This window comes from Poecile atricapillus, chromosome 4, assembly GCF_030490865.1.
Source record: "Poecile atricapillus isolate bPoeAtr1 chromosome 4, bPoeAtr1.hap1, whole genome shotgun sequence".
Taxonomy (NCBI): domain Eukaryota; kingdom Metazoa; phylum Chordata; class Aves; order Passeriformes; family Paridae; genus Poecile; species Poecile atricapillus.
In genome coordinates, this window is record NC_081252.1 from 3,245,870 (window position 1) to 3,271,233 (window position 25,364).

At 50.4% G+C, this 25,364-nt stretch overlaps 1 protein-coding gene across 3 annotated transcripts in view; it reads left to right on the forward strand.

Annotated features, from left to right (window-relative positions):
- Nucleotides 1–25,364, forward strand: part of SEPTIN11 (septin 11) — a 46,531-nt gene that overhangs the window by 12,663 nt on the left and 8,504 nt on the right. For 2 of the 3 annotated variants that reach the window (XM_058838890.1, XM_058838888.1), the window contains exons 2-9: nucleotides 10,281–10,395; nucleotides 12,435–12,630; nucleotides 13,553–13,739; nucleotides 15,382–15,543; nucleotides 17,163–17,259; nucleotides 18,160–18,328; nucleotides 21,544–21,676; nucleotides 22,086–22,273. In XM_058838890.1, the coding sequence (XP_058694873.1) occupies nucleotides 10,281–10,395; nucleotides 12,435–12,630; nucleotides 13,553–13,739; nucleotides 15,382–15,543; nucleotides 17,163–17,259; nucleotides 18,160–18,328; nucleotides 21,544–21,676; nucleotides 22,086–22,273 (1,247 nt within the window). Of the gene's footprint in view, nucleotides 1–10,280; nucleotides 10,396–12,434; nucleotides 12,631–13,552; nucleotides 13,740–15,381; nucleotides 15,544–17,162; nucleotides 17,260–18,159; nucleotides 18,329–21,543; nucleotides 21,677–22,085; nucleotides 22,274–22,435; nucleotide 25,364 lie in introns of those variants that run through there. The other variant, XM_058838887.1, reaches the window with a different exon arrangement.

The following is a 25,364-nucleotide window of genomic DNA, read 5'->3' on the forward strand; positions in this document are numbered from 1 at the left end:
CTTTTCTTGTAGGGGGATGGTGCTGCCTGAGCCACCTTCAGGAGCCACCATGGGCTTTAGATTTCCTTGTGTTTGTGTCCGTGTGTTGGCAGGGGAGGCTGAGGATGTGTCCTGGAAAGGACAGGGATGGTCAGCTGCTGCAGGGAGTTGGGCTGTGCTGCGTCAGAGAGAGACCTTGGTGGCCTGTGCTGTGATGGGGACTTGTTCTGTCACGTCCTTCACACTGTGTCACTTTGTCACCAGCAGCTGGAATGCAAGGAAAGCCTTATCCCTTTTTGGGGGTGGGCAGGAACAAGATGAACTCCAGAGCCTAGGCGTGGCGCAGCAGCGTGGGACTCTTGATACTTCTGGGAATTGGTTTAAATCTCTGGAATGAAAGGTTTATCTCAGCTCCAACTCAAAAACTGGAGCTGTCAAGCTAATCCTTGGATTCCTTGTGAGTAGGGAGTTAATCCTCTCTTCTGGTGCTGTAAATGTTTATTTAACCATGCATTTATGGAGTTCAGATGTTTTGCAGTGTGTGTTGGGCGACTGCCTGTGTCCTGTCCAGACTCTTTACGGCTTGGGGCATCACCAGGGTTGTGGTGGCCATCACGCGTCTTTGTGGTCCTGCCCCTTAGCAAGTGATGGGTATGGAGAGGACTGTGGGAACATTCCTGGCTGTGTGCTGCATGTGAGAAGTGTGTTTTGTCTTGTGCTGTCTATCGACTCCAGAAATGTGAAGTTTCTGTAGCAGTTATAAGTGCAGCAAAACATAAGGAGGACAAAAAAACCTGGTGTAGGGTGTCCTTCTAGTCCCATCTCCTAACAATCCCAGCGTTATGGCTGTGCTGCAGACCTAGATCAGATGTCCTTTTCCCTGGAGGAACTCTGGCTAGTGAAGTTTTTGGAAAGACAGAACATGGTCTTTCAAGGCAACCACAAAAATTTGTAATTGGTGAGGTGGAGGGAAGGAAGTAATTCAGCTGAAATATAGAATTGCTCCTATTCATAAAAACTTTAGTGTTGGCTTTCCCTGTTGAAGGCAGGAAAACCAGGACTTGCTGAAGTCAAGTGGGGAAGTTTATTGCTTTGAGTCAGTTGAGAGCTTGAAGTCTATGGACTAATATTTCCAAAACGGTCAGCCAAATAATTGAGTAAACCTTCACCGTTTCCTCTGCATGCAGATTCAGTCCAACTTAATTCCACTGTCATTCTAGCTGAAGATGAAAACCTGTGTGCTAAGGCAAACAGTATTTGTAATTTTCGATATTTATTGATTGCTGACCTTTTCTTATTCATGCTGATGGGTTTCTGTGGCGCCCTGGAAGAGCTCTGTGTGCCATAAGGGGCTCTGTGTGTTCTGTTTCCCTTTTTGAAGCAGATGCGAGGGCTGTGACTCAACGCTCAGCATATTGGACCGTGCCATGAATTCATCCAAAGCTGGTTCTCTTGCCTTGTTGTTGTTTTCTGGTCACTTGGTCAGAATCATGCTCAAGTGAACCTGTTGCTGTGTTAACACCAGACTTGGCTAAACACAAGATGTTTTCTCTGGCCTTTTACTCAACAACCTTAGTGCTATATATGCACGTACACATTTGCATATGAATTTAAGAAGAGCTGATCTGAGCCAGCTCTTTTCAATCCATTTGATACCAGATTGACTCTTCCTTGGTAGTGCTGGACCAGTGAAGTTTCCCTGTGGAATTCCCATTTTGTTTGGACTCTAAAAGCCCTTTTCAAGGAGCTGGGTGATGATTAGTTTGAGGTTAGGGCCTGTTTATACTCACTGCTGTGGTACCTGGGCATGGGATAAGCCACATGTGTATGTACATCGGTGTTACCTCAGGATTTAGGTGTGAGGAGAGCTGCTGTGATACATGTGAACTCTTTAGTCCAGAATCAGGAGAAGTGGTAAATAAATGTTCTGAAGCTGTGTGCTTTGATAGCTCCAGTGCCCTGCTTGGGAGCTGGGTCTGTGCAGACACTGTCAGTGTGTCCCCCACCCCAGCAAGCCAGCAGGGCACTGTATTTACATGGATCCTGCTTGTGAGTCCCAGGGATAATTAATTATCCAGAGCACGATCTGGGGCACCTTCCAGTCCTGGGGCTTGTTGAATAGGAGCTGACAAAACACGCCCTTGATGTATGGCTGCAGCTTTTTGGGAAGGAACACATGGGGTTAAGGAACTGCGAGGCAGCCCTGCTGGGCTGTGCCTTCGCCACCTCAAGGAAAGCTGCTGCTTTTTGTGTCCCAGAGGCCCTTAATTTGAGTCAGGTATTGGAACAGTGCTGCCTTGTTACAGCTTTGCAAGCAAGCCCTTTGGGCTGCTTTCCTTTCTCAAAAATCCCTCTTCTGCTCTGGTTGTGTGCACAGCCCTAACTGGACTGGAGTTGGTGCAAGCCTGGGGAAGGTTGAAGGAAAACCTGGCAATGGGGTCAGCTGCTCTGTTGCCAGCTTTGTCTTAATTCTACCTTTTTTGTGCCTGGGGGCAGTGTCCCAGAGAGCTCCCTCCTCTCTGTGGGTGTGACTGGGATCTTGCTGAGTTCATGTACCACCCTTCCCTCTGTGTCGGGTCCCATGTCGGGCTGTGCCTCCAGCTTTGAGCAGAGTATAGATCCAATGACTTAATCGCCCATGGTGCAGCTGTTCCAAGGCTATTTTAAGTGCATGACAGTGAAATACAGAAGGAAATGGCTGTTGGGTTTTTCCTCTCTGCTGCCTTGCTGGACTGTGCCAGTATCAGTGGTGGTGTGGGGCTGTGCAGCCAGAAGGGCTTGAAAATGGCAAAGAACTGAGAGACATGGCTGTATAGCAACATGTCCTCCTGGTGTGTCCCAGCTAGTTTCTGTCCTTCCCATCAGAGTTGTTTTTAACTCTGAAGGTGACACATTCTCAAGTCTAACTAAGCCTGGACTTTCTCTGGTCCTCGCTGGTGTCAGGCACAGCCTGGCTTGGGTGTCGCGGCGTTTCAGGGCTCACCTGAAGGAAGCTCCCGCCCTCTCTTCTGTGCCTGCCTGGGGATGCTCAAAGGGGTAGGCTTGCCTTTCCCTGCATGTGGCACTGCATTAGACCAAGGGCAGGGGAATCACAGTAACCTGCGTGCTGTCCTCTGGAGCAGGGCTGGAGCGGTCGGTGTGGGGAGCTGGAATGAGAATGAGCAGCAGCTCCCATTTTATTCCCTCGGCCTCACACTGGCGGTCAGAGGCAGTTGCACGTCGTCCTGCTGTCAGGAGAGAGATTGGCCAGAGAAGCAGAGAGCATCTGGTTCTCATTGGGCTCTGCCTTTGGATGGTCTTCATTCTTGTTTGTCACATTATGTCTTTTTTTTCTTTTTTTCCCTTCCTTCCTCTCTCCTTTTTTCTTTTTTTTTCCCCCCCCCCCCCTTCAGTGAGTTTACAAGCTTTGCTGGAATGCACATATGGTCCTTATCATCCCCAAAGTCCAGCTTTTTTTTCTTTTGCTGGTTAGCAGTTTGTGACATCAGGGGCTGTTAGAAGCATTAGTCACTTTTCCTCCAAATAGAAAGGTCCGTGGTTTTTGGAAACCTATGGAGGGAAATGTCTTTTATGTCAATTCTTGGCATACATGGAACCGTGAGTGCTCTGAGCTTGTGCTGACCTTTAGCCAAACATTTTGCCTGAAGACAAATGCTCGTTCCCACTCTCTGCAGCCCCTCCTGAATTGTCAGATTTTGCTGACTTCCCTCTTTCCAGAAGAATGCAACTGTATCCTTTTCCCTCCATGCTCCTGCCGAGTTCCTGCAGCTTGCCAATGTAAGCAGTTCTCCTCTCTTCCCCTCCAGCCTGCCCCGGAGGCTCGGTGCCTTGGTGGACTGCAGGAAGCCCGTCCTTGCACTGGGAACCAGGATATTTGGTGCTGCGTGTCCCTGGAGCAGGGCCTTGTGCTTCCCATCCCCTGTGGCAGCTTGGGGGCACTTGAATTGGGGCACACTGGCTTTTCCTCTGTGTGTGGGCTGCACCTGAGCAGGGGCCAGCTTGTGATGCCTGCTCACTCTTCCCTCTGTCATCCTGCCCTTCATTTTGGGGGCCAGCCCCAGAGAGAGCTCCTGTGTGTTGTTTCCTGCGCCCATGGAAGCGTGTCCAGCATCACCCAAGTCTCTGGGGGCATCTGCTTGGGGGAACCCCTTGCTTGTTCTCAGTGGGAGCCTCCTTTGGCTGCTGATTTCCCAGAGGTTTTATCTGGAGAGCAGTGTTTTCTGCGAGGGGGAGCAGCATGAGTCCCACACCTGCCCTTCCCCATCTGCTGCTGCCCAGTGCTTTGTTGGTCAAGTTGGCTTCCAGCCTTCCTCCCCCAAAATCACCTTTTCTGCCGTCCTGATTCTTGGGGATTATGAGGAAAATCCAGTATATTCAGGGAGAGCCTTTCTGTATTCCCTGTGACCTCCCTGTTTAATGAGCAAGGGAGCCAGCTGTGGCATAACTTCCCTGTTACTGGGAGTAGAGACCTGGCTCCTTGCTATTGTGGTAGGTGTTGCTGGAGGGCTGGGGCAGGGGACTGGTGAGGAGCTGTGTGTCTCTGAGCAGCTGCAGCTGGTGCCAGCTTTTATCCAGGAAGATCAAGGCAGTTTCCTGCAGTCCATCCCTCGGGGACAATAGCTGCAGCAGTGAGTCACTGGTGGGCTGGTGGCAGGGAGGGAGCCACAGATCTTCATGGCTTGATTGACACATTAAAGTACAGCATGAGAGCATGCCTTCCACAGGGGTCTGCTCTCCCTGGTGGGGGAAAAGGGGGAAGAAAAACAACGAAGGACCTCCCAGACTTGAGGAGCTTGTGCAGACATTTGCCCGAGCCTGCAGCCTGCCAGCAGCAGCGTGGAGCCAGGAACTCCCCCTCCTCTACTGGTGACACTGATGGTTATCTTCCCCTGAAACAACAGCCAAGAAGTCCTTCCTCTCTTGATGAACTGATTAACTGATTGGTTGCTGTCAGCCCTTTTCTTCTGGCATCCCTGCATGCCAAGGAGGGGAAGGGAGTTGTTCTTGCTTTCCATGTTCTCCCCATACTATTCCTGAGTTCATTTATCCAACAGTTAAGGGTTTGGCCACCCCTTAACCCTGTATAAGGAAGGGGAGCGGAATTATGGTGCTGTTAAAAGGAACAGGGAGCTTGGCTCTGGCACAGGCACTGGGAAAGCTTGGTGTCCTGCTGGCAAGGACATCAGCTCTTGGGTTTAACTCTGGGAGAGGGATAGATCTGTCACTTGCTGACTACTCTTTGCTTCTGTGCTCCTGCTCTTGCCTGAGCTGCTTTTTTATCTGAGCAGACTAAACTCTCCCTGAGGTCCCTGGCTTTGGATGCAGCATCTAAGATGATTTGACCTAGTAATGGGTCAAAAATGTTGCTGGTCTGAGCTGCTGACAACAATAAAAGCTTTTAGAATTTCTTAAAGGTGCCTCCTAAGTTGTGGGGCCTCAAATAACTAAACACTTGGTTCATATTTGGGGTTGAGCTCAATATTTTGCATACCAGCCCTTTTCCCCTCTTGAATTTGAGGCTCATTTTTGTTTTCTTTAACTCTTGGGAGGCCGTGTGAAGCTGACCCCCAGCCACCAGCAGCAGTGGGCCGGGAGGGGCCCGAGGGGAATGTTTTGCCAGCAGCCTTAAAGCAAAAGGGGCTCAGCCAGGAGCTTGCTTGGGTTGGGGAATAGCTGCCATCATGGTTAAGTCCTGAATGAGGAGAGCAGACTGGAGACTGGGACAATAAATATCCTTGTGGAACTCGCTCCTTGGCCTTTTGGGAGTGGGGCTTTTTTGCTGCCTAGGAGAGGAGCAACTTTGCTTTATTTCCTATTAGCTGCCAGACTACCCTTTTGGAAGGCTAAGGACTCAGCTCTGCTTTGTGCTGCCTCTGGAGGAGCGACACGAGACCCACCTTTATCTCCAGCTCCCCATCCACACACAGACGTACTGTTCCTGACTCCAGTGAGGAGAATAACCTCCTCTTGATTCCTGCTGGCTCTGCCAAGCCACTGGGGCTTGGGAGGAATGAACTGACTCTCCTTGCACGTGCCTCATCAGCTGAATTGTTTCATATAGCTTCACTGGTTCCTGTCCAGCCAAACCCACTGTTTGCCACAGAGCATCCACCAGAGCATTGCTTGACCTGTGAAACCATAGCCACCAGGAGTTATGTGTGAAAATAGATCTAAAAGAGCCTTGACAGGGTTCTGAGACTGCAAACCCGTTCTTGTCTTTTGCAAGGCGTTTTTACCCCCTTAAAATGAAGAGTGGTGGGATGTGGGTTCCTGACAATCAATCTCTTGATATAAAGCAATGGTAGGTAGTATTTGATGTGCCTCTGGGGGCTTGTCTCTGCTTAACTTACCCCTTCCCTTCCCCTGCTGCAGTGCAAACCAGCAGCTGTGATAACAGCAGCTCCAAGATTGTTGTTGATCTAACAAACATGGACTGTGGGATGCCTTGTAGGGCTCTCTGCAAAGAGGAGTGATCAGCATCTTTCCCAAGAAACAAGCACTTATTTGTTCACGTTACTCCCTAGTTTTTGTAGGGGTAAGCATTCAGAATCACTTCCTGCTCGTGGATGCCATGGGAAGAGGGAGGGAAACGACGCCCTGTAATGCGGGGTTCAGTAAAGGAGACGTGACTGCCTTGAGGAAGAGTTTAAAAATACAGACTGCTTTTGGGATGTCTTAAGCTCTCCAGCATGTGAGAACATCCAGACACCCAAGTCTAGCAGCACATCTGGTGCAGACTGGCTGATCTCTGCAGGAATCTGTGGAGCTGCAGCTTTACTCCTGCTCATCTTGTCCATGGATCCTGAAGCTGGGAGCAAGGAGAGATGCTTTCCAACAGTTACTCCTTTAATGTGCTTGTGAGAGGTCAGTGCTTCAGACACTGCCCTTTGTCTGTGGTTCCCAAGGCACCTCCCAGGACTGTGTTTCTGTGAGTGACTCCTGAGGAATTGTTTTAGTGCAGCAGGATGGTCAGGTGCTGTGCTGGACAAAGGGAGGAGTTGGTCTGAGCTCTGTTCATCTGAGGGGAAATGAGGGATGGGAGAAGGCAGTGAGGCAGGGTGATGAGATGTTTTTCCACTTGGGCTGAAGCACCTGAGCAGCACCTCTGGCTTCCTCTGGAAGAGGAGCCACGTGGCAGGAGGAATAAACCCTCGCCTGTAGCATTCCCGTGCCTTGTTGGTGCACCAGGGGCTCCGGGGTGGAGCAGGAGCCATGTCAGCCTTGGCCTGCTCTTCAGGCAGAGCAGTTCTTGGTGGGATGACTCAGTTGGGATCAAACCCAGCCCAAGGACTCATGGCAGTTCACAGCTGGAGAGGCAGGGCCATCTCACTTAGCATCCCCTTGTTGTTACACTTGTGTTCTGCCAGACCGAAAGCGTGAATCACTTGCCTGCTCTGCTGCTGATACCCTGAGCAATCAGGCTTGTTGCTCTCCAGCAGAGATGATGAAGCTATCCTTTCCTTTCCTTGAGGATGAAGCTATCCCCTTGAAGAGGTGAAAGCGAGAGCAGAGGCCTGGCTGCAGTGCCGAGTGGTTATGCGGCGTGTGCACCTCTTTGCTCTGGGGAGAAGCAGCCTGCAGCTCCCCCAAAAATGTGTCAGCTTCCCAAGGGCATCTGCATACTGCAGAGCTGGCTTGCTTTGTGTGTGGAGGAGAGATGAAGAAATCTAAGTTCCTTTGTCTCTCCTGCCTCCTCCGAAATGTCTATCTGTGGGCCTTGTGCAGAGCTGCAGCTATTTTGTGTCTGCTCTACTCAGGGAGATGCGCTGGGGATCCTGGGAACGCTGAGGGAGGCGGATTCTTGGGTTTGTGTTTCATCTCTGCCTGTGCCTCAGGCCTCAGATCTTTTCACCAGTGTTTTGATGTTTTGAGCAGATATCAGGCTACTCTTGTCTCCTGTTGTGCAGTACAGCCTGTGAAAAATACTTGGCATTGCAAAACGCAGAGATGGTTTTTGTTTATTCCACTGTTGATGTTTGCCACTTGCAGGGAAAAAAAAAAAAAAAGAAGCAAGGGGAGGGAAATAAACCAGAGAAGGTCTGCAGCAAAAATAACTGACACAGATGCAAGAGATGAGTCTAACTCCTCTTCCTGCTGAGCAACTGATGATGAGGCAGTACTTGCTTTCCCAAAATATATCAGGGAAAGAGATACTGGTGCTGTGCTGGGAGATGTTCAACACCCACCACTTTGTGTGAAAGCTGTGAGTCACGGGCACTTAGTGCTTTCCGGGATCTGCTCCCAGCTCCCTTCACTTGATCATAAACCCAAGCCCAGCGGTGTTTTTAGAAATAGTAATGTTACAAACATTTAATTTAACCCATTCACATCATGCATCAATCCCAGGGCCTTTTCCAGGGGAATCCCTTTTGTGGGTGAGTGAGGTGGCGTTCTTTCTGGGTGGTTTTCCTTTACCCAGCCTGAGTGAAGGAGGTGGCATCTCTTAATCACCTTAATCTTAAGGGATGGAGGTGAACAGACTGGTAAATTGGCATTTTTACCTACAGACAAGCCTGGTTGAGATTCTAAGAGAAGGCTCAGGTATCTAGCACAGGTGCCAGGCTCTGTGTGTCAGCATGGCAGAAAGGAGCCCTTTGCCCAGACTCCTGGCACAGACTGAGACATTTTCACTTGGAGATGTCGCTTTTCTCAGGGAATTTTTGTGTTTCTTTAGGTCTGAGTTGATTTTCCTCAACACTCAGCCCAGATGTAACTCGTTTCTCCCTGCAGTTGGTGGCTGGTCCCTTATGTTTTGTGGAGGGAAATGGAGCTGCTCAGCAATTGTGCAGCAATTGTGAAGTCTTCCTCTGCTTTTGATTCTTAACAGCCAAAGAGTTGTCCATGTCTGGTCCAAAGCCCACTGATTTTTGTGGGAAGAAGCTGGTGCTTCCAGCATCTTTAAACCAGGCTGAAGCTGCCCACGACTGTAATTTATTGTGGCCTTGGTGGAGTGACTCCATTGGGAAGGGTTTGGAGAAAGGTTGGTATTTTCAAAATTAAGGACAACAAACTTTTGGAGAAAAGTGTTCTGAACTAACAGCAGAGCTGCTCTGGGTCTACCAAGTTTGTGGGACTTGTTTTGTTTGCTTGTTTTGCTGTGCTCAGGACCTTGCCATAACTGTGGCCAAGGAAGAAGTAACTGGGCTGGCTTGTTTTTCCAAGCTTCTCTGTGGATTGTCATGCAGCTGCTGTGGGAAGGTCCCAAACACAGTCTGGGGGTTGTTACAAACCTCCCTTATGCGAGGTCTGCGCTGCTCCCTTGCTCTCCACGGAGCAGCTTTGGGCTGTTGGATGTTGTCATCTTGAGCAGCCAAGGAGGAGAGCGGGTCAGGAGGGGTGACTGGCACCTCTGGGCAGCCTGGCCTGGCTTCTTTTCCTGCTGAGGGCATGCAGAGGTGGCACAGGAAACACTGGGAACGGTGCCCTGCTTCCTCACCTCGTGTCAGATGAGGTTATTTGTAAAGCAAGGCATGGCAGAGCAGCGTGCTCGCTTTATTCCCTTCCTGTCAAAGCCTGGAGGAGCTGGAAAGAGTTTTAGCTGGCTCTAGTGGCACAGTTGCTCTCTGAGCTGTGTCCTGCTGTGGCCATGCTGAAGGGTTGCAGGAAAAGGGCAAGGATGTTGGCATTTCCCTTGTAGTCCTGGGAGGACAGAGCAGGTCTGAGAGCTGCTGCTTCCCTTTGGCACACTGAGCCAAGGAAAGCACCACCTTGGCCCTCTGCTCCCCTGTGTCTGTCAGGAATAGCAAGCCATATCACAACCTGTGTCACTCCTCAGTGTACTTCTTGAGAGAGCCAGCCTCACTGGGAAGTGTGGGCAGTTTCCCATGCTGCTGGGGAAGTTCTGGAGTGGAAGGCTGGCTGGTTTCTGCTGTGTAGCTGTGCAGTGGACACAAAGGAGGCAGCCTCAGCTGATTCACCAACTAAACAGGAACTGGTCAGCTCACAGCTCTGATTGTGTTCCACTGGCTTTTTCAGAGTCTGCCCAAATAATCCTATGATAACCCTAGGGATATGGAATGCTGGGGCCTCAGAAGCAGCATTTGGGTGTTGCAGATTGGTAAAGAATCATGGTTTATTGGTGACAGGCATGGAGAACCAGTGTGGTGGTGTTTGCCTCCTTGGGGTCGGGGACATTTTAGCTCCTGAGCCCCACGGCAGAGATGGATAGAAGGAAAAGGAGAGCACTTTTGGGAGGGAAACCTAAGGCATGGATCCTGTGTCCTTAATGCAGTTCTGGCAGGGCTCCTTGCCTGACAGGGATATTGCAACCCTGCTAAATGCTTCTCTTCTGGGTCTTACAGAACGATGACCTCAGGAACCTGTCCCTGTCCGGCCACGTGGGCTTCGACAGCCTCCCGGACCAGCTGGTCAACAAGTCAACGTCTCAAGGCTTCTGCTTCAACATCCTGTGCGTGGGTAGGTCACCCTGCTGGGGCCTTGGGGACACGGCCCCACATTGTCACCTTCTCCCTCTGCCCAGGGCAGGGCTGAGCCAGTGCAGACTGTACTGGAGGGAAGCTGCTCCACGTTGAAATCTAGTATTCCTCTTTCCCCTTTCCCTGCCCCGGTCCCCTGAGTCAAAGCATGGAGACTGCTGGCTGTTAAAATCTATCCCTTTGATCATTCAGCGGTTCTGCTTCCCCCAAAGGCTGTCTGTAAGGAAACTGAGTGAACTTGGGAGCTAAATGTATTTTCAGAAGGATGTGAACTTAAATCTGCTTTTCTCTGGGTTGGGTGTGGAGGCTGTTTCTCACCAAATTGCATTCCTTCCCTTCCAGGGTTTGCCTATCTCCTTAGATTCTTAGTTTCTCCGCTTGGAAACGATGCCATTTTTAGTCTCCACATGATGTACTGGAGAACAAAGCCTGTCACCTGTCCTCTGCTGTATTTAATCTGCAAGTTGGTTTAACAGCCTCAGTTACTTTTCCCAAATTGTTCAGAGGGTGAAATATGAGGAGGCAGCATCTTCTCTTGGCTGTGGGGAGGTAGCTGCTGTCTCGGTGCTCTGTGGATACTCCGCAGTTGGAAATCCATTGCTCAGCCCCAGGGAGCTGTGAGCCAAGCCAGCTTTGGCTTGTCAGTGAACCCAGAATCTGGTTCTGTAAATGGACAAAACTGCTGGGTTTTTCTCTTAGCTTGGCACTGCAGGCTGCAAGCATCATCTTTCCATTCATTGTTCATTTAAGCCTCCAAGAGGGGAGTATTGTCCCTTCTAATTAGTTACATTAATTAGCTGGGAAAACCCCACAACCCTCTGACTGTGGTTTTTCTACAGCAAATTGAGAATTTCTGTGAGCTGCCTGAAAAGAAATCTGGCAAAAATCTCGACTCCTCTCTGTAGCTTTGCGTGTGAAAGGAGGAGATAAGAGAGTAGTTGCACTTCTGCACACTCGAGCTCCCAAGCCTCACGTGACTCTCATAGCAGCATGAAACCATTTCAATCCAGCAGGGAACAGCCTGATTAGCAGGCAGCTCTTTGATCAAAATGGCATAAATTAATTGCCTTTCTCTCTTGCAGTAAATATGCCTTTCTTAGCGTGACTTAATATGTCTCCATTAGCAATTTGATCCACCTCTTCTTTTCTTGTGAAATGTGCTCGACCTCCAATTTTCAGCCCATATTAAAGTTTCACACAAACTGCTGCAGTTGGCCAAGGAACAGAAATCTCACCCTTGAAAAAAAAAAAATCATTGTTTAAAACTGTGATTCGAGAGAGGACCCAATTAACTTCAGTGTTGTAATGTGAGACTTGTAATTGGGATGTGAAATGCTGCAGAGCCTATCTGGCATAGAATGCAGCAGTTCACATCAGGAGCTCCCAAAAATTCACAGCTTCAGCCATGAAGCTTCTGTCTGTGCCATCAGTTCCATCAGTGTAGGACTTGGCTTTCCATGTGAGCTGCCTCATCCCACCCCTGCTCACAGCATGGGTAGCAATAGCTGTTGGAGAGAGTGTAATTGCTAAACAAACACTTTTGACTGAAAAATGGGATTTAGGCTAATGCTTTCATCCGTGTTACTAATTGCAATGGGGATTAGGGAAACTAAGAGTTTAAAAAGTTGGTATTTAAGCAGTGTGCCACCTTTTTTTTTTTTAAGAACTATTTATCTGTCTTAGATTTTTACTGTCTTAAGTTGCACTATGGGTTTTGGATGATCTTGAGCAACAAAGCTGCCTTAAAAAGGCTGAAACAAAAATCAGGCAATCATACACGGAGTTAAGAGAATTTACAAGTTGCTACCATGAAGAAAGTTCCTGGGTCAGTCCTGGGGCACTGGTAAAGATGGGGACTGTCTCTGAAGACATCTGTTCCCGCAGGGATTATCTTGCTTAGCGACGTAGCCTAATTCCACTGCTACCCAAGTGGAATAACTCCTTAACCTGGTGAAGGTGCCAGAGAAAGAGGCGAGGGAGAGCAGTGGCGCCGTGCTGACGCTTGCTCTGTCCTCTCAGGTGAAACTGGCATCGGCAAATCAACGCTGATGGACACTCTGTTCAACACCAAGTTCGAGAGCGAGCCCGCCACGCACAACGAGCCCGGCGTGAGGTTGAAAGCCCGGAGTTACGAGCTCCAGGAGAGCAACGTCCGTCTGAAGCTGACCATTGTGGACACGGTGGGGTTTGGAGATCAGATCAACAAGGATGACAGGTAAACCGAGCTCTGCAGGGAGACAAATCCCGGTGCTCATGAGCTCTGAGGTCTCCAGGGCCTCCCTCTGTGGGCTCTTCTGGGGGTGTTTCCCGATCCCACAAGTGGTGCTGCTGCTGCCTAACCCTGTGGAGAGAAGGGCAGGCCCAGGGCAGCAGGGCTTAGGGAGAGCTTTCGTTCTCCTGCTGTGTCCTGGCACATCTGGCTGTGGTGGGTGCGATTTGCTCTGTCCTCCAGTTTGAGGGTTCCTTTGCTCCACTGTTTTTACGGGGCTTTCTCTCATATTTCTTCCACTGTGAGGCCTTACTGCTTTCTTTCCATGTCTCTCTGAGGTTTTCAGTGTCTCATGGTCCGAGACAGAATTTCCATAAGCCAAGAACCCAGAGCAGCAGTCATTTTACAGACCCACCTAGTGATAGCCACGAAGCTGGCCTTGGTGGAGGGGGAACACATGGAACAGTTTTCTTTCCAGAAGCACAAACAGTTCATTTGAATAAGGCCATGTTACACTGCATAAGCTGCTTTTTGTCCAGCAAGATGGTCCTATCTAAGTCCATGAATGGTGCAGTTGTCTTCTGAGCTTTGCTCACAGGCTTCAGTTTCTCAAAAATCCCTCTTACCTTGTGACTCTCCCTTCCCTTTTTTAAGATGATGAGAGTTTGGACAAGCTAGGGGGTAGGTCATGACTTCATGTTTAAGTTTTTCAGGGTGGCAGTCTCATGTGGTTTCCATGCACCTAAAATCAAGGGCTGTGCACCAAGTGGAAATGCATCCTTGTGAAGGAGGTTGGTGGGGAGGGTCCTAAAAGCAGCACTTGTCCTGTACCATACAGAGCTCCCTTGAAGCTTCCTGAGTGTCCATCAGTGCCCCGTGTGGTCCCAGCAGCCAATTCCCTGCTTTTCTCTGTGCCTTCTCCCTCCAGCTACAAGCCTATAGTAGAATACATCGACGCACAGTTCGAAGCCTACCTGCAGGAAGAGCTGAAGATCAAGAGATCCCTGTTCAACTACCACGACACGCGGATCCACGCCTGCCTGTATTTCATTGCTCCCACCGGACACTCGCTCAAGAGCCTGGACTTGGTCACCATGAAGAAGCTGGACAGTAAGGTACTTGCTGCCCGCGTCACCGCGGCCCTGTAGCGCTTTCATCGTCTTGCCATCTGCTGAGGAAAATAATGTCTGGGTTTGGTAGTGGGGAATTGCAGACACAAAGTGTGAGAAGTGTACCTTGGGCACAACGGGTCATTATTCTGCTTCACGTGCTGTTGGGAGTTTGGGCTCCTGCTCTTTTCCAGCTCTGCCTCGGGTAGGGAACTTGGCCTTGTGCTCCCCAGCTAATCTTTGAAGACAGTGAAAACAGTTCAGGTCTTCTTTGTAATCAGTGAAAAGCAAATGAAGTGCTGTGTGTGCTGGCTCTGAGCACATCCAGCTAGACAAAAAACAGTGATTTGATCTGCTACGGCAAATGTAGTGGTGTTCTAGCTGTCATGTCATCGACAAGAATCTGAATAAATATGTTACTTGGCATCTGCTTTTCCAGGTTCCCTCATGGGCTTGGTTTAAACCATGGTTCAAAGGAGATTGCACCTCTTCTAGGAAAAATAACTGAGGTACAAATGCAGGGCCTTCTCTGTGCTCCTTTCCATCATGATTAAGCAGTTTAAATCAGTCCACTGTGCACCTTGGGCTCACTGGATCCTGATTCTGCAGGACATCAATGATGCCAGCTGTTCTTTGTTTCCTGGGGAGGCCAATTGATTGGGTTTTATGTGGTGATGGAGAAAGTTCCTTGCCTTCTTCAACTGAAAATAAGGTTATGGAGATAAATCCCAAGTGAGCTAATTGACATTCCTGTTCTATCTTTTGGCCAAGGGGATTTAATAACTGCAAACAGAATTAAGTGATGTAATAGGAGAGGATTTTCAAGTACTGTAGTTAAAATCCCTCCATATAGGTCGATATTACTGTTATCCTCAGCACAGTTTCTGTCTGCTGTTGCAGGGAGAAGCAAACCTGCAAGATCAAAAGCAGAAACTGTCCCTCTGAAGGGAGGAGAAAGGGAAAGAAGGCAGGATCTTTATCCTGGCCAACAGCCTGTCTCGGGAAGAGAGTCAGTAACTCATCTCTCATGTCAGAGCTGTGCAGGGAGGGGTGGTCCTGCCGTGCAGCGCTGTCCAAGGGCACATGAGGGCACACAGGTGGGGGAAGCATGCCTGTGTTACTGCCAGCCCTGTCCTGTGTGTCCCGGGGCTGGGTAGGCACCATCTGCTTCCACCTCCCGTGGGGTGACAGCGGCTCTGCTGCCCCTCCCGTGTCTCTGGTGACACTCCCCAAGCCAGGGCCCGTGACAGGCTGCTGCCTGAGGGTGGCTCCTGCAGTAATCCAGCCAGCTGTTGGTGGCAGGGAATGTGCAGAGATGGTCATTTCCTTTCTTAGTTTTTTGGAGCAGCTCATAATAATCTATGACAGCATTTCCTGTCCAGCCAATTCGGATGAGGAGGGGAGTACGACAGGACAGGAAATAGCTTGTTGCCAAATTGCTCTTGACTTCTTTCTAAGGCCATCAGCACTGCTGCCTGGAAATCCTGTCTGAGGTGGTGCTGCTGGCAGCAGCAGCCCCGGGGAAGTTCATCTGCTGGGGCTGCTGGCTGGTGGCACTCCAGGGCTGTCACTGCATGTCCTGCTCTGTCCTCTCCCAGTGACACAACCTGTGCAGTCCTGTACGTGGAGGTGCTGTCCTGTCTTGCAGGTGAACATCATCCCCATCATTGCCAAGGCTGACACCATTGCAAAGAATGAGTTGCACAAGTTCAAGAGTAAAATCATGAGCGAGCTGGTCAGCAACGGCGTCCAGATCTACCAGTTCCCAACAGATGAGGAGACGGTGGCCGAGATCAATGCCACCATGAGTGTATGTAACCTGGGGGGGTTGTGACCTTGCTGTGCCTGGGCCTGGCCTCAATGGCCGTGCCGTGTCTTATTTTGGCTTCAAAACTGCGATTGAAGCGCGGACATCAGCCTGGCCAGAAGGCTTTGGGGGCTGGAGATACCTGTCTGATAGGTTTCACTGTGTGACAAACACTTCTCCCGTGTTGCAGTTTTCACATCCTTCCCCTGGTGCAGTATTCCCGTCTCGGGAAAGGAAGAGGATGGGAGGCAGGGCCCCGATGCGGTCAGGGCAGAGAGCTGAGGTTTGGCTTTCCTGTCCCGAGCGACCACTTGTTGCTTAGCGGGGGTGATTCATTCAGTGCCGCCTTTGTTTCGGTTTCCGCTGGGAGCGGGGCACTGGCGCTGATGTTCCAGCGCTCCGCAGGGCCCGTGGCCATCAGCAGCTCTGGCTTTCACCTCCTCCCCTGCCTCCAGCAACAGGGTGGGAGTTGAGGCCGCTCAGGGCTGGACTAGACAGAACATTTTGCGGGGGTTACCAAGGGAAGCAGCTGTTTGTCACAGGCCTGAGTCAGGGTGCAAAGGGAAGAACATGAGCTCAGGGTTGCTCTGGCAGTGAGGTGTTGATTGGCCTCAAGAGGATGTGCCAGTCCTAAAGCAAGTGCACTCAGATTAAGCTATTTCCTTGCTGCTTGAAGGCTGTTGTGAGTTTTCCTGCTCAACGGCTTTTAGATGGGCAATTACCTCATCCAGCTGAATGTTAGACCCTCTCCAAAGCTCCCTGTTGCCTCTCCTCCCTGTCCATGTTGTTCTGAGCAGGGAGAAGCTGGCACAGAGAAGGGATGTGGCTCTACCAGGGTGCACTGTGTGCGGTGTTCTGCCCTCTTCAGGTGCAGCCCAGCTGCTGGGAAACCCCTTTGCCAGATAATCCCGTCTTCCCCTCCCACCCAGCCTGTGACCAAGTTTGGCTGACATGGGTCCCTCTCCCAGAGCTTGCAGCCACCCCCTTTGGATGCTGTGAGGGCAGGGAGAGTTCCACGGGGCTGGGCTGGCAGCTGAGGCCAGCTCCCTCCTGGCAGCAGCCACACTCCTGGGAGTAGATCCCAGATTGTCACCACCACACCCTCGGAGAGACCTGGAGGGAGCAGTGCTGTGACTCAGACGTGTCAGCCCAGGGCTGGGTCAGCTCCGCTCTTCCCCTTGCTCACAGCTTTGCTCTGTTTAAGAGGAAGCATTAGCAGTTTTTTGTAGCAGCAAAATCCCCCTGAATTTTGAGCCTGCCTTCCTTGAGAGGATATACTTTATTTTCTTTTTTATTGTTTCACGGTTCTTTTTTATCGGTGTTCAAATTCAGTTTCAGTTCTTAAGACTTGTTCTTCGCTTAAGACAGTAGTGCTTTGTAATTAAATGGAAAACATGTACATATCTTGTGTTTTTAGGACTTGACAATTTTGGGCTTTAAGTCTGATCAGGTTTCTCATCCAGATTGTCCTGTTGCACTTCCTAAAACACCAGACGAATTGCAAAGGCGCTTAAACAACTTAGATCTAGCAGAGCTGCCCCAGTAAACATTTTTCTTGAGAAACAATCCCTGGCAAGGCAGCAAAGGAAATCCCCAGCCTCATTGTCCCTTTCCTTTTGTAGGTCCACCTTCCTTTTGCCGTGGTTGGCAGCACCGAGGAAGTGAAGATCGGCAACAAGATGGCCAAAGCCAGGCAGTACCCCTGGGGCGTCGTGCAGGGTATGTTCCCGAAGGCACGGCCTTCTCATCCTGTCCCCTTCTGATCCAAGATACTTTGATCTCTGCATGGCCCTTACCAAAATCAGGCTTGAGAAAGGACAGCTTGGATCTGAATGTGGACATCTGCACATGGAGCCAAAAGCTCCTTCCTGCAGGAGGGCAGAGTTTGTCTAGGGCACTGTTTGCAGCCCAGGCTTTACTGAAGCTGCCAGAAATACAGAGCTGGTCCTTGCTTTCCAGCCAGCACTGAGAAGTACAGAATTGGGATGGTGATGGTCTCCTGGTGGCTTCAGTTGTGTATCCCACTGGAGAATGGCCCAGGAAGCTGCAGGGCAGCAGTCATGGTACAATTCTGCAAAATTCTCTGGCTTCTCAGTAATGAGAAGCTGACCCTGAAGCAGCTTGAGGGACTTCAGCTGTATTCACCAGAGGATGATACTGGGAAAAACACTCAGGAAAGAAGTTGATGTGTTTGGGAGGTCTTGGACTCGGCCTGTATCCTGCTGGGTTCTCGCTGTTCCCAGAAAACTGGCACCTGATAGTTTGAGACTGAGTTTAGACTTTCCCTGTGGGTGCTTGGATTTCGAGTGGGTTTGAGTGGGAAGTGAAATCCTGTGAGCAAACGGATCATCACCTCGCTGGTGCAAAAATGGATGGGGAGACGGGAGCCCTGTACCAGATGGGCAACAGAGAGATCTTGCAAATCCAGTGCATGCCTTGAAACTCAGGCCCATGCTGGTGTGGGATATCTTCCACCCAGCTCATCCAGGCATTTTGGAGTTGTGCTTGTGTGCTTGAGGAACTCTGAGGTTTTCTACACTGGGGCCCAGATCCAGGGCAAGGGGGAGCCCAGCTCCTGGCTTTAATGCCCTCTCTGTGGACATGCTGTCGTTTTTGCAGTTGAAAATGAAAACCACTGTGACTTTGTGAAGCTGCGGGAGATGCTGATCCGAGTGAACATGGAGGACTTGAGGGAGCAGACGCACACCCGGCACTACGAGCTGTACAGGCGCTGCAAGCTGGAAGAGATGGGCTTCAAGGACACGGATCCGGACAGCAAGCCTTTCAGGTAGGGATGTGCAGCTCAGGCACTGCTGCTGTGCTTTGCAGCCAGCTTGCTCAGGGCTGCCTGCCATTCCGGGCAGGAAAAACACAGCCGTGTCCGTGCCACGGGAAGGTGGCCCGTGTGTTGGGGACATCCTGGGCTAAATGAGGTTTTGACCCTCCTGGAGCTGTTCCCAGCCTGGTGCAAGGTGAGTTGTGAAGAGGGTGCCACAGTCTCATGCCTGAGGTTTGGCTGGTTACTGAGCACATAGTTCATTCTGTCAGACGGCTTTATTGGTCTGAAGCCCAAGCCATTAGCCAGGGACAACAGCTGTGTGGGAATTTGGGAGGGAGTGTTTGTTTTCTCCTTTCATTTCCTGTTTCCCATTCCTCCCCAACTTTTCCCCAGTAATTGCAGCCCCTGCCTTACAGCATCCAGTGTTCCCCTCTGCCTCTCGGGGAAGGCAGTCAGAATTCCAGTGCACCAGGGGGGTTTGCCCCTGTAACACAGGGGTTGGCATTGGTTTGGGGCCTTATTTCTGACTTGATGCAGCTGCACTTCTGCAGCAGAAACTCTGCTGGAATCAGTCAAGCCCAGTTCTGTTACTAAGCCCAAGTGTGAAGCTTTATTGGATTTCCTTTCTGGAGAGCAATGGCTTAAGATGGGCTCAGCCCTTCCTTTGGAGGAATCTGAGGAATTTCCATTGCTTCCTGTACACGAGGCCTCTTTTGACCAAGCTGTAAGTAGAAAGGAAATGAAAATGTACAGAATTTCTCCATCTAGTACGTGCTAGTTCAGGGCAGTTCACTCTGGGTGCCTTTTCCCTCCAATAAACAAACAAAACCTATGATCCCAAGCTGTTTGGCTGAGGCTGATGTATATCTGAAACGAGGGGGATGTTCTCTCTGAGCTCGGGGATCAAAAGGATGCTTTTCCCTGCATCTTGGCCCCGGGAGCCACAGGAACTGCTGCTCTTCAGCCAGCTTCCATCAGCCAGGAGCAGGGAGCCTGTGGCATATCTCAGGAGGAGCTGAGATATGCAGGGCAGCAGGTCCCAGCAAAACATTGGTGCTGTGCAGGGGCTTGTGTGAGGTGTGGGAAAAGGGGACTGCTGATGTCTGAGACCCCCACTTTGCTTGGCCAGGCTGCAGGAGGGAGCACCAGGGTCCCAGCAGGGATCAGCTCCACGAAACGGGGTCTCTGCACAGAGACCCTTCTGCTGTCCTGTGCCTGTTGTGGGCTGGATTCTCTGCCACTCTGGTTAAGCTTTTCAAAATACTCCCTTTCCAAATAATATTATTTGCCAGGGCATCCTTCAGTGTGTGGGGGCGTGTTGGGAAATCAAGTTACTCTTGTAATTTAGGTTCATGTGTTTGTGTACTTAAAAGCCAATTCCCTTGTCATCTTTGCCTGTGAGAAGCTGCAGGGATCCCAGTTGGTTTGGACTGTTATTCCTTAGGGCTGTAATTGTTTTTTTCACATGCAGCCTGGGAGTTGCCAGGCCGGTTTCTCTGAGAACTTGGCTCCTATGGAAGTCAGAGTCACTGCAGCAGAGAATTAAGCTTTGAACCTGGGACAATTTAACAGGAAGCCCCTGCTCCTCTCACTCCTGCCAGGCTTTTCCTGCTTGCCCATCACCCGGCATCGTGTTTCTGGAACTGAACTTTGGAAGTAGTGGCTGGGAGTCCAGGATCCGATGAGCTGCCTGCAGAGCTTTGCTTTTCTCTCTGTGAGGCTCTGCTGCTCCCTAGGACAGCGTGTCACTAATTGCAGATTCAGTTTGTGCTCACTGAGCAGCAAAAGCTCACCTGCCCTCAGGCTTTGCCAGAGCCTTCAGAAGGGCTTAGGAATTTAAGTTTCAGTGTCCACAGTCAGAGCATTAAATCCAGCACTGAATTTTAGGGAGATTTTGTTTCTGAGTCCCCTGAAATCTGTATGCTGTGAGAGGTCTGGTTCTGCATTTAGCTGAGAATCCAAAGATGGCTCTTGCCCTGCTCTCCCACGAAAGGATTTTTGTCATTTTTAGAATCAGTATTTTTGCTTCCCTGTGTAGGAAGCTGGTGTGGTCATGTGGAATGGTGTGATTTCTCTGGGGCGGCCAGTGCTGTGCCAGAACAGCTCTGGGCATCCTGTCTGGAGAGTATTTTAGGAAGTAACCCAAGTGCCTATTAATTAGCAGAGTTAAATATGAGGCTTGGGATAATCTGACAAGTTGTGTTCCCCAGTTCAATATTGCATCCCCTGAAAAAACACCCCCAACCAATAAACAAAACATCAAAACCCCCATCACTGCCAGGAAAAGCAAAAGCTTGACTTTATTGGAATTAGGATGTTCCACTGGCCCAATGGCTAATGTGTTCCTTAGGCACAAGGATGCAACGTGTCTGTATGACTTCAGTGGTTTTCGCTTAAAAAAATGCGTTTTCAGAAAAGCCTCTTGGGGGAAATAGTTATCATTCCCACACTATCATTACAGCTGGGCTATCCAGATCCTTTTAAGGAATAAAGCAAAAGAGGAATTTGATGTCCAGAGTTCCTAAGAGGCTTTAAAAATCTCAGAGGTACATGGACGACGTATTTTACGTCCCAAATCTTCACCGCCTATCACAGTGCTGGGGAAATAAAGGAGTGCCAAGGAGTAGAGGGTGAATGAAGGAATCCAGTAATGGGGTTATTTGGAAGAGGAAGGCTGCTGATGGTTTGCAGAGTCCAAAGGAGAAAGGGAGGTCTCCCAGGATGGCTTTATCTAAATCAAGCTCCTGATCTGAATCTCTCAGCAATGAGCAGTGAAAATGAGTTGTGCCCTGTGACAGCATCGTGCTTAATGAGCTGCACGGGGGCAGATTTCACCCTGGGTCTGCTCCACAAATCTTGCATTTGGAACCAAGAGGCTCGGGACAAACAGAGGGAGAAGGGAGGCGGTGTGGCTCTGAGGGATCTGTGGGCATCGGGGGTTGCTGCAGGCAGTGCTCATGTGGAGGCTGCTTCTCTCGGAGGGCAGGACCCTGCCTGCTGAGTGATGCACGGGATCCTGCGCGGGGAGCTCGGCTTTTCCTTTCCTTTTGCCTTCCACTGCTGCCACCTAGCAAGCTGGGATGTCTTTGGGCAGAGGAGACGGTGCCTCTGGTGTAGTCCCGTGTTTGGTGACAAGACAGCCTAAGAGCTACCTCTCCAAAGACTGGGAGCTCATGGCTGTGCTCGAAACACTGCTCTGACTGGCTTTTGTGTATTTTTAACAGTCTCCAAGAGACCTACGAAGCAAAGAGGAATGAATTCCTGGGCGAGCTGCAGAAGAAGGAGGACGAGATGAGGCAGATGTTTGTCATGCGGGTGAAGGAGAAGGAAGCAGAGTTGAAGGAAGCAGAGAAGGATGTGAGTATATCTCGCTCAGGAGGCTCTCTGTGAGGGCTTGGGGCAGAAAATACCCTGTTGGGGCAGGAAGCTGCTCCTCAGGCCTCCTGCAGAGGTGCAGCCAAGAGTACAGCCCCCAGTGCCCACGTTCCCTTGGTCTGCTCGAGCCTGGTAGAGTCCCCTAGGTACCGAGCACTGGGGGATGGAATATGGGGCTGTGAGAGCGTCCAGAGCTGTTGGATTCCTACAGCAACAGGAATTCCTGCTCTCTGTGTGCCAGTGAGTGTTAGCTGCAGGGCTTTTCTCACCAAGGCAGGCTGGGGACAGGGAGGCCTCGGTGCCAGCAGGAACATGGTGGGGCATCATCACCAGGGAATCGGGGGAAAATGCCTCTCTTGACAGCCAGATCTCACTGCCTCTGTCCTGGCAGCTTCACGAAAAGTTTGACCATCTAAAGAGGACTCACCAAGAAGAGAAGAAAAAAGTGGAAGACAAAAAGAAGGAACTTGAGGAAGAGCTGAACAACTTTCAAAAGAAGAAGGCAGCGGCTCAGCTATTACAGTCACAGGCTCAGCAGGCAGGTTCTCAACAAACCAAGAAAGACAAGGACAAGAAAAAGTAAGCGGATGTCACCCACACCCTTTGTAGGGTTTGTTACAAGTTTTGGGAGGTTGTTTTTTTCTTTCTTGCTGCATGTCTGTATTTGCTTTTCCCCATTACCAGACTGGAAACAGGCCTTTTCTCAGCCTGATCAAATAAAATATTTTTTTTTTTCTAAAGGGTGGGCCAGGGACATGATCTTAATTTTTCTCCAGAAGAGTACCTTCAGATTTTCTGTTCAAGTCTGACTGGTGTGGGAGAACAATTGGATGGTGGAGTTTTGATTTGTGATCTGTCCAACATCTTCTGGAGCTATGGGATATTCTGGACTCAGATTTATCTGCTTGAGCCAGAATTAAGGGAGTTGCTACCCATCCTTTCTTTCACTGGTAGTCTCCAGTTCCCATTCCTTAAGGTTATAGTTGTGAGTAGAAGTAAATTAGAAACCAAAACCACCACCATGTTATTTTTACATGGGGAATGTTAGTGCCAAAAGTGATTACTTGGAAGCTTGCTTTAAAGACAAGAAGCTTTGGTTTTGTATTTTTTTAGAAAAACAAACTACTATGGTACCGTAATTGCAGTTAAATGGCATTTGTGGTTGTATCAAGTCAACATAATAAGCTAAGAAACCCTTACCTTTTAGTCAAGATCATGGCACTGTTTTTTACTATTTTATATTCGTATCCCCTGGGAGCGTAATCCTTTACCTTCCACTGGCTTTTTCCGTTCCTAGTAAGAGGGTGCTCATGCAAGTCCTTTGTGAGTCACCTGTGCCAAGGGTGCTTAGTTGGTTCCTGCCATTGGGAAAATCTCACCGGAAAACACTCGGTTAACCCACACACAAAAACGACACTTCCACACTGCTTTGGGTGCCCGAGAGAGAAGGGGGTGTTCCTCAGAGGAGCAGGGGTGATGAACCCAGCTGTCACCCCCAGGAGAGCCGAGTGCCAGCGGGGATGTGGCTCAGCCACTCGTGTCTGCTGTGCCAGCCTGGGAGCTGCAGCCTGGCCCGAGCTGTGCTGCAGAGGCGCTGGGCTTTTACAGCTCTTACCCCGGCTCCGCTGCCGCTTCGCTGCCCCACGATGGGCACCGCTGCCCGGGCAGGGTGGGGAGGGCCTGGGGCCAGTTCCTCAGCTGATGTAAATTGATGTAGCTCCTATGGAGCCGTGCTGCTCGATGCTGGCTGAGGACGTGGCCCTGGGCTCCCGGCGGGATCCGTGGAGCGCTGTGTGCTGCCTGCTCTGCTCGGGGAGAAATCCTTACAGACCGTGGGCGTCGGGCTGAGCGCTGGAACAGCAGGAGTCGGCAGCTGAGGCCCGGGCATGGTGAAATACCCTCCTGCAGACAGGCTGGGACACTCATCTTCTCTCACCTGAGCACTCAGACATGATGATGCATTCTCTAAAAAGAACAGAAAGTTTTGAGGACCCTTTTCCTTATCCATCAGAGTTGGCAGCCTAATATTTTTAACAAGTGTGCAGTCAGGTTTTTTTCATCTCTTAGCTGTAGGACCAGTGCAGTACGGAATGGGCTGGGGAGTTGTGTCCCTTTGGGTAGTCAGTGTGAGCTCCTGTTTGGTTCCAGCATCGTGGGTGAGACAGGGCTGTTCCCAGCGACAGTGACGAACGCATGTTGTGCTTTGCTGCTGCATTCACAGAAATCCAGCCTCGAGGAACGTGCCCGTGTTTTAGTGTGTCCTTTGTGTCGCTCCACGCCAGGTGCTGTACCTGCTGCAGGTGTTCTCTAGTGTCAGCGTTACTAACAGAGGCTTTCAAGGGAAATGCTGATGCTCCTGCCTTGTAGCTCACCTTGGTTTTCTAAAGGCTTCAAGTTTCTCCTTGCACTCTGGTGTGGAGCCGCAGTTTGTGGAGTTAAGGCTTCCAACCTCTCTCTCTGCTGCCGTGTCCTGTGGTGCTTCTTGTGCAGCTGCCAGAGGAATTCCTTGCCATGCCTGACCCTTGCAGCCTCCCCACCAAGTAATTCACGGGAATGCTTTCAGATTTCTCCAGTTTGGACACCAGAGACCTTCCGCTGTGCTGTGCATGCCGGAGGGAAGGCCCAGAGTGAAATCTGCTGCTGGCCTCGCTCCGTGAGGGAGAGCTTGGCCTTCCTGACTTCCAGACTATTCCTCCAGAAATTCTCTAGCTTATACTCTTTTTTTTTTATCTAAAACATTCGTGGCTCTGGCCTGACAGCAGCAGTGTTTGGGGGCAGCAGAGCACACTCAGGACGTGCCTGGACGTGGGGCTGAGCACACTGACCCAGCCCCTGCTGTAGTGTTGGAATGGGACTGTGCTTCCAGCCTGACCAGTCTGGAGAGAGCTCCTGGCAACAGTGGGAGCAGCAAGCAGCCTTCTGGTGCCTGCCTGCTGCTGGGTACAGAGATGGCCACATGCCTCAACATGTGCCGTGGTGGTGCTGCTCATCCGCAGCCCCCCAGGAGCCGGGACCATCTGTTTGGCTTCTGTCTCACTTTATTTAAGGCTGATTCTGATAGCCAAATGTAAATTTTTTTAATTTTTTTTTTCTCAGTTTCCTTTCCACTTAAGTTTGCAGTCCAGTGTGCCTGGTCTGGCCATCAGGGGCTGTGCTCGTCCCAAAGCAGTCCCTGAGCTGCAGCATCTGTGTCAGAGCCTGGCCCAACACCCTGTAAAAAGAGGGGTTTGGTGGTGCCTGAAGGATCTGGCCTGGCTATGAAAGCCAAAGTGCTTGGAGACATCCTGGTGTCCAGGTGTGAGATAGCTGAGTTCCCTCCTGCAAGGATGCCCCTGGGAAGTCACCTGCACCCGTGTCCCAGCTGGGAACAAATGAGCCCTAAAGCCACCGAGCGCTGCGGTGACAGGCTGTGACCTGGAGCAGCTTACAGGCCTGGTTGGTCAGTAGTTCTGTCCCCCACGGGTTTTTCCTTTTACTTTTGCTTGTCATAGGTCGGAGTAGAGCCCAGCCTTGAGGTTGAATTTCTTTGTAATTCCATAATCCATCTGCATGCCCACCCACCGGAGCGGGTTGCTGGTGTCGGCTCTCCTGGCTGTCTTGATTTTTTTTTTTTTTTGCATTTTGAGTTCAATTAGTGCTAACTTTTTTGTTTTTTGTTCTGTTTTTTTAA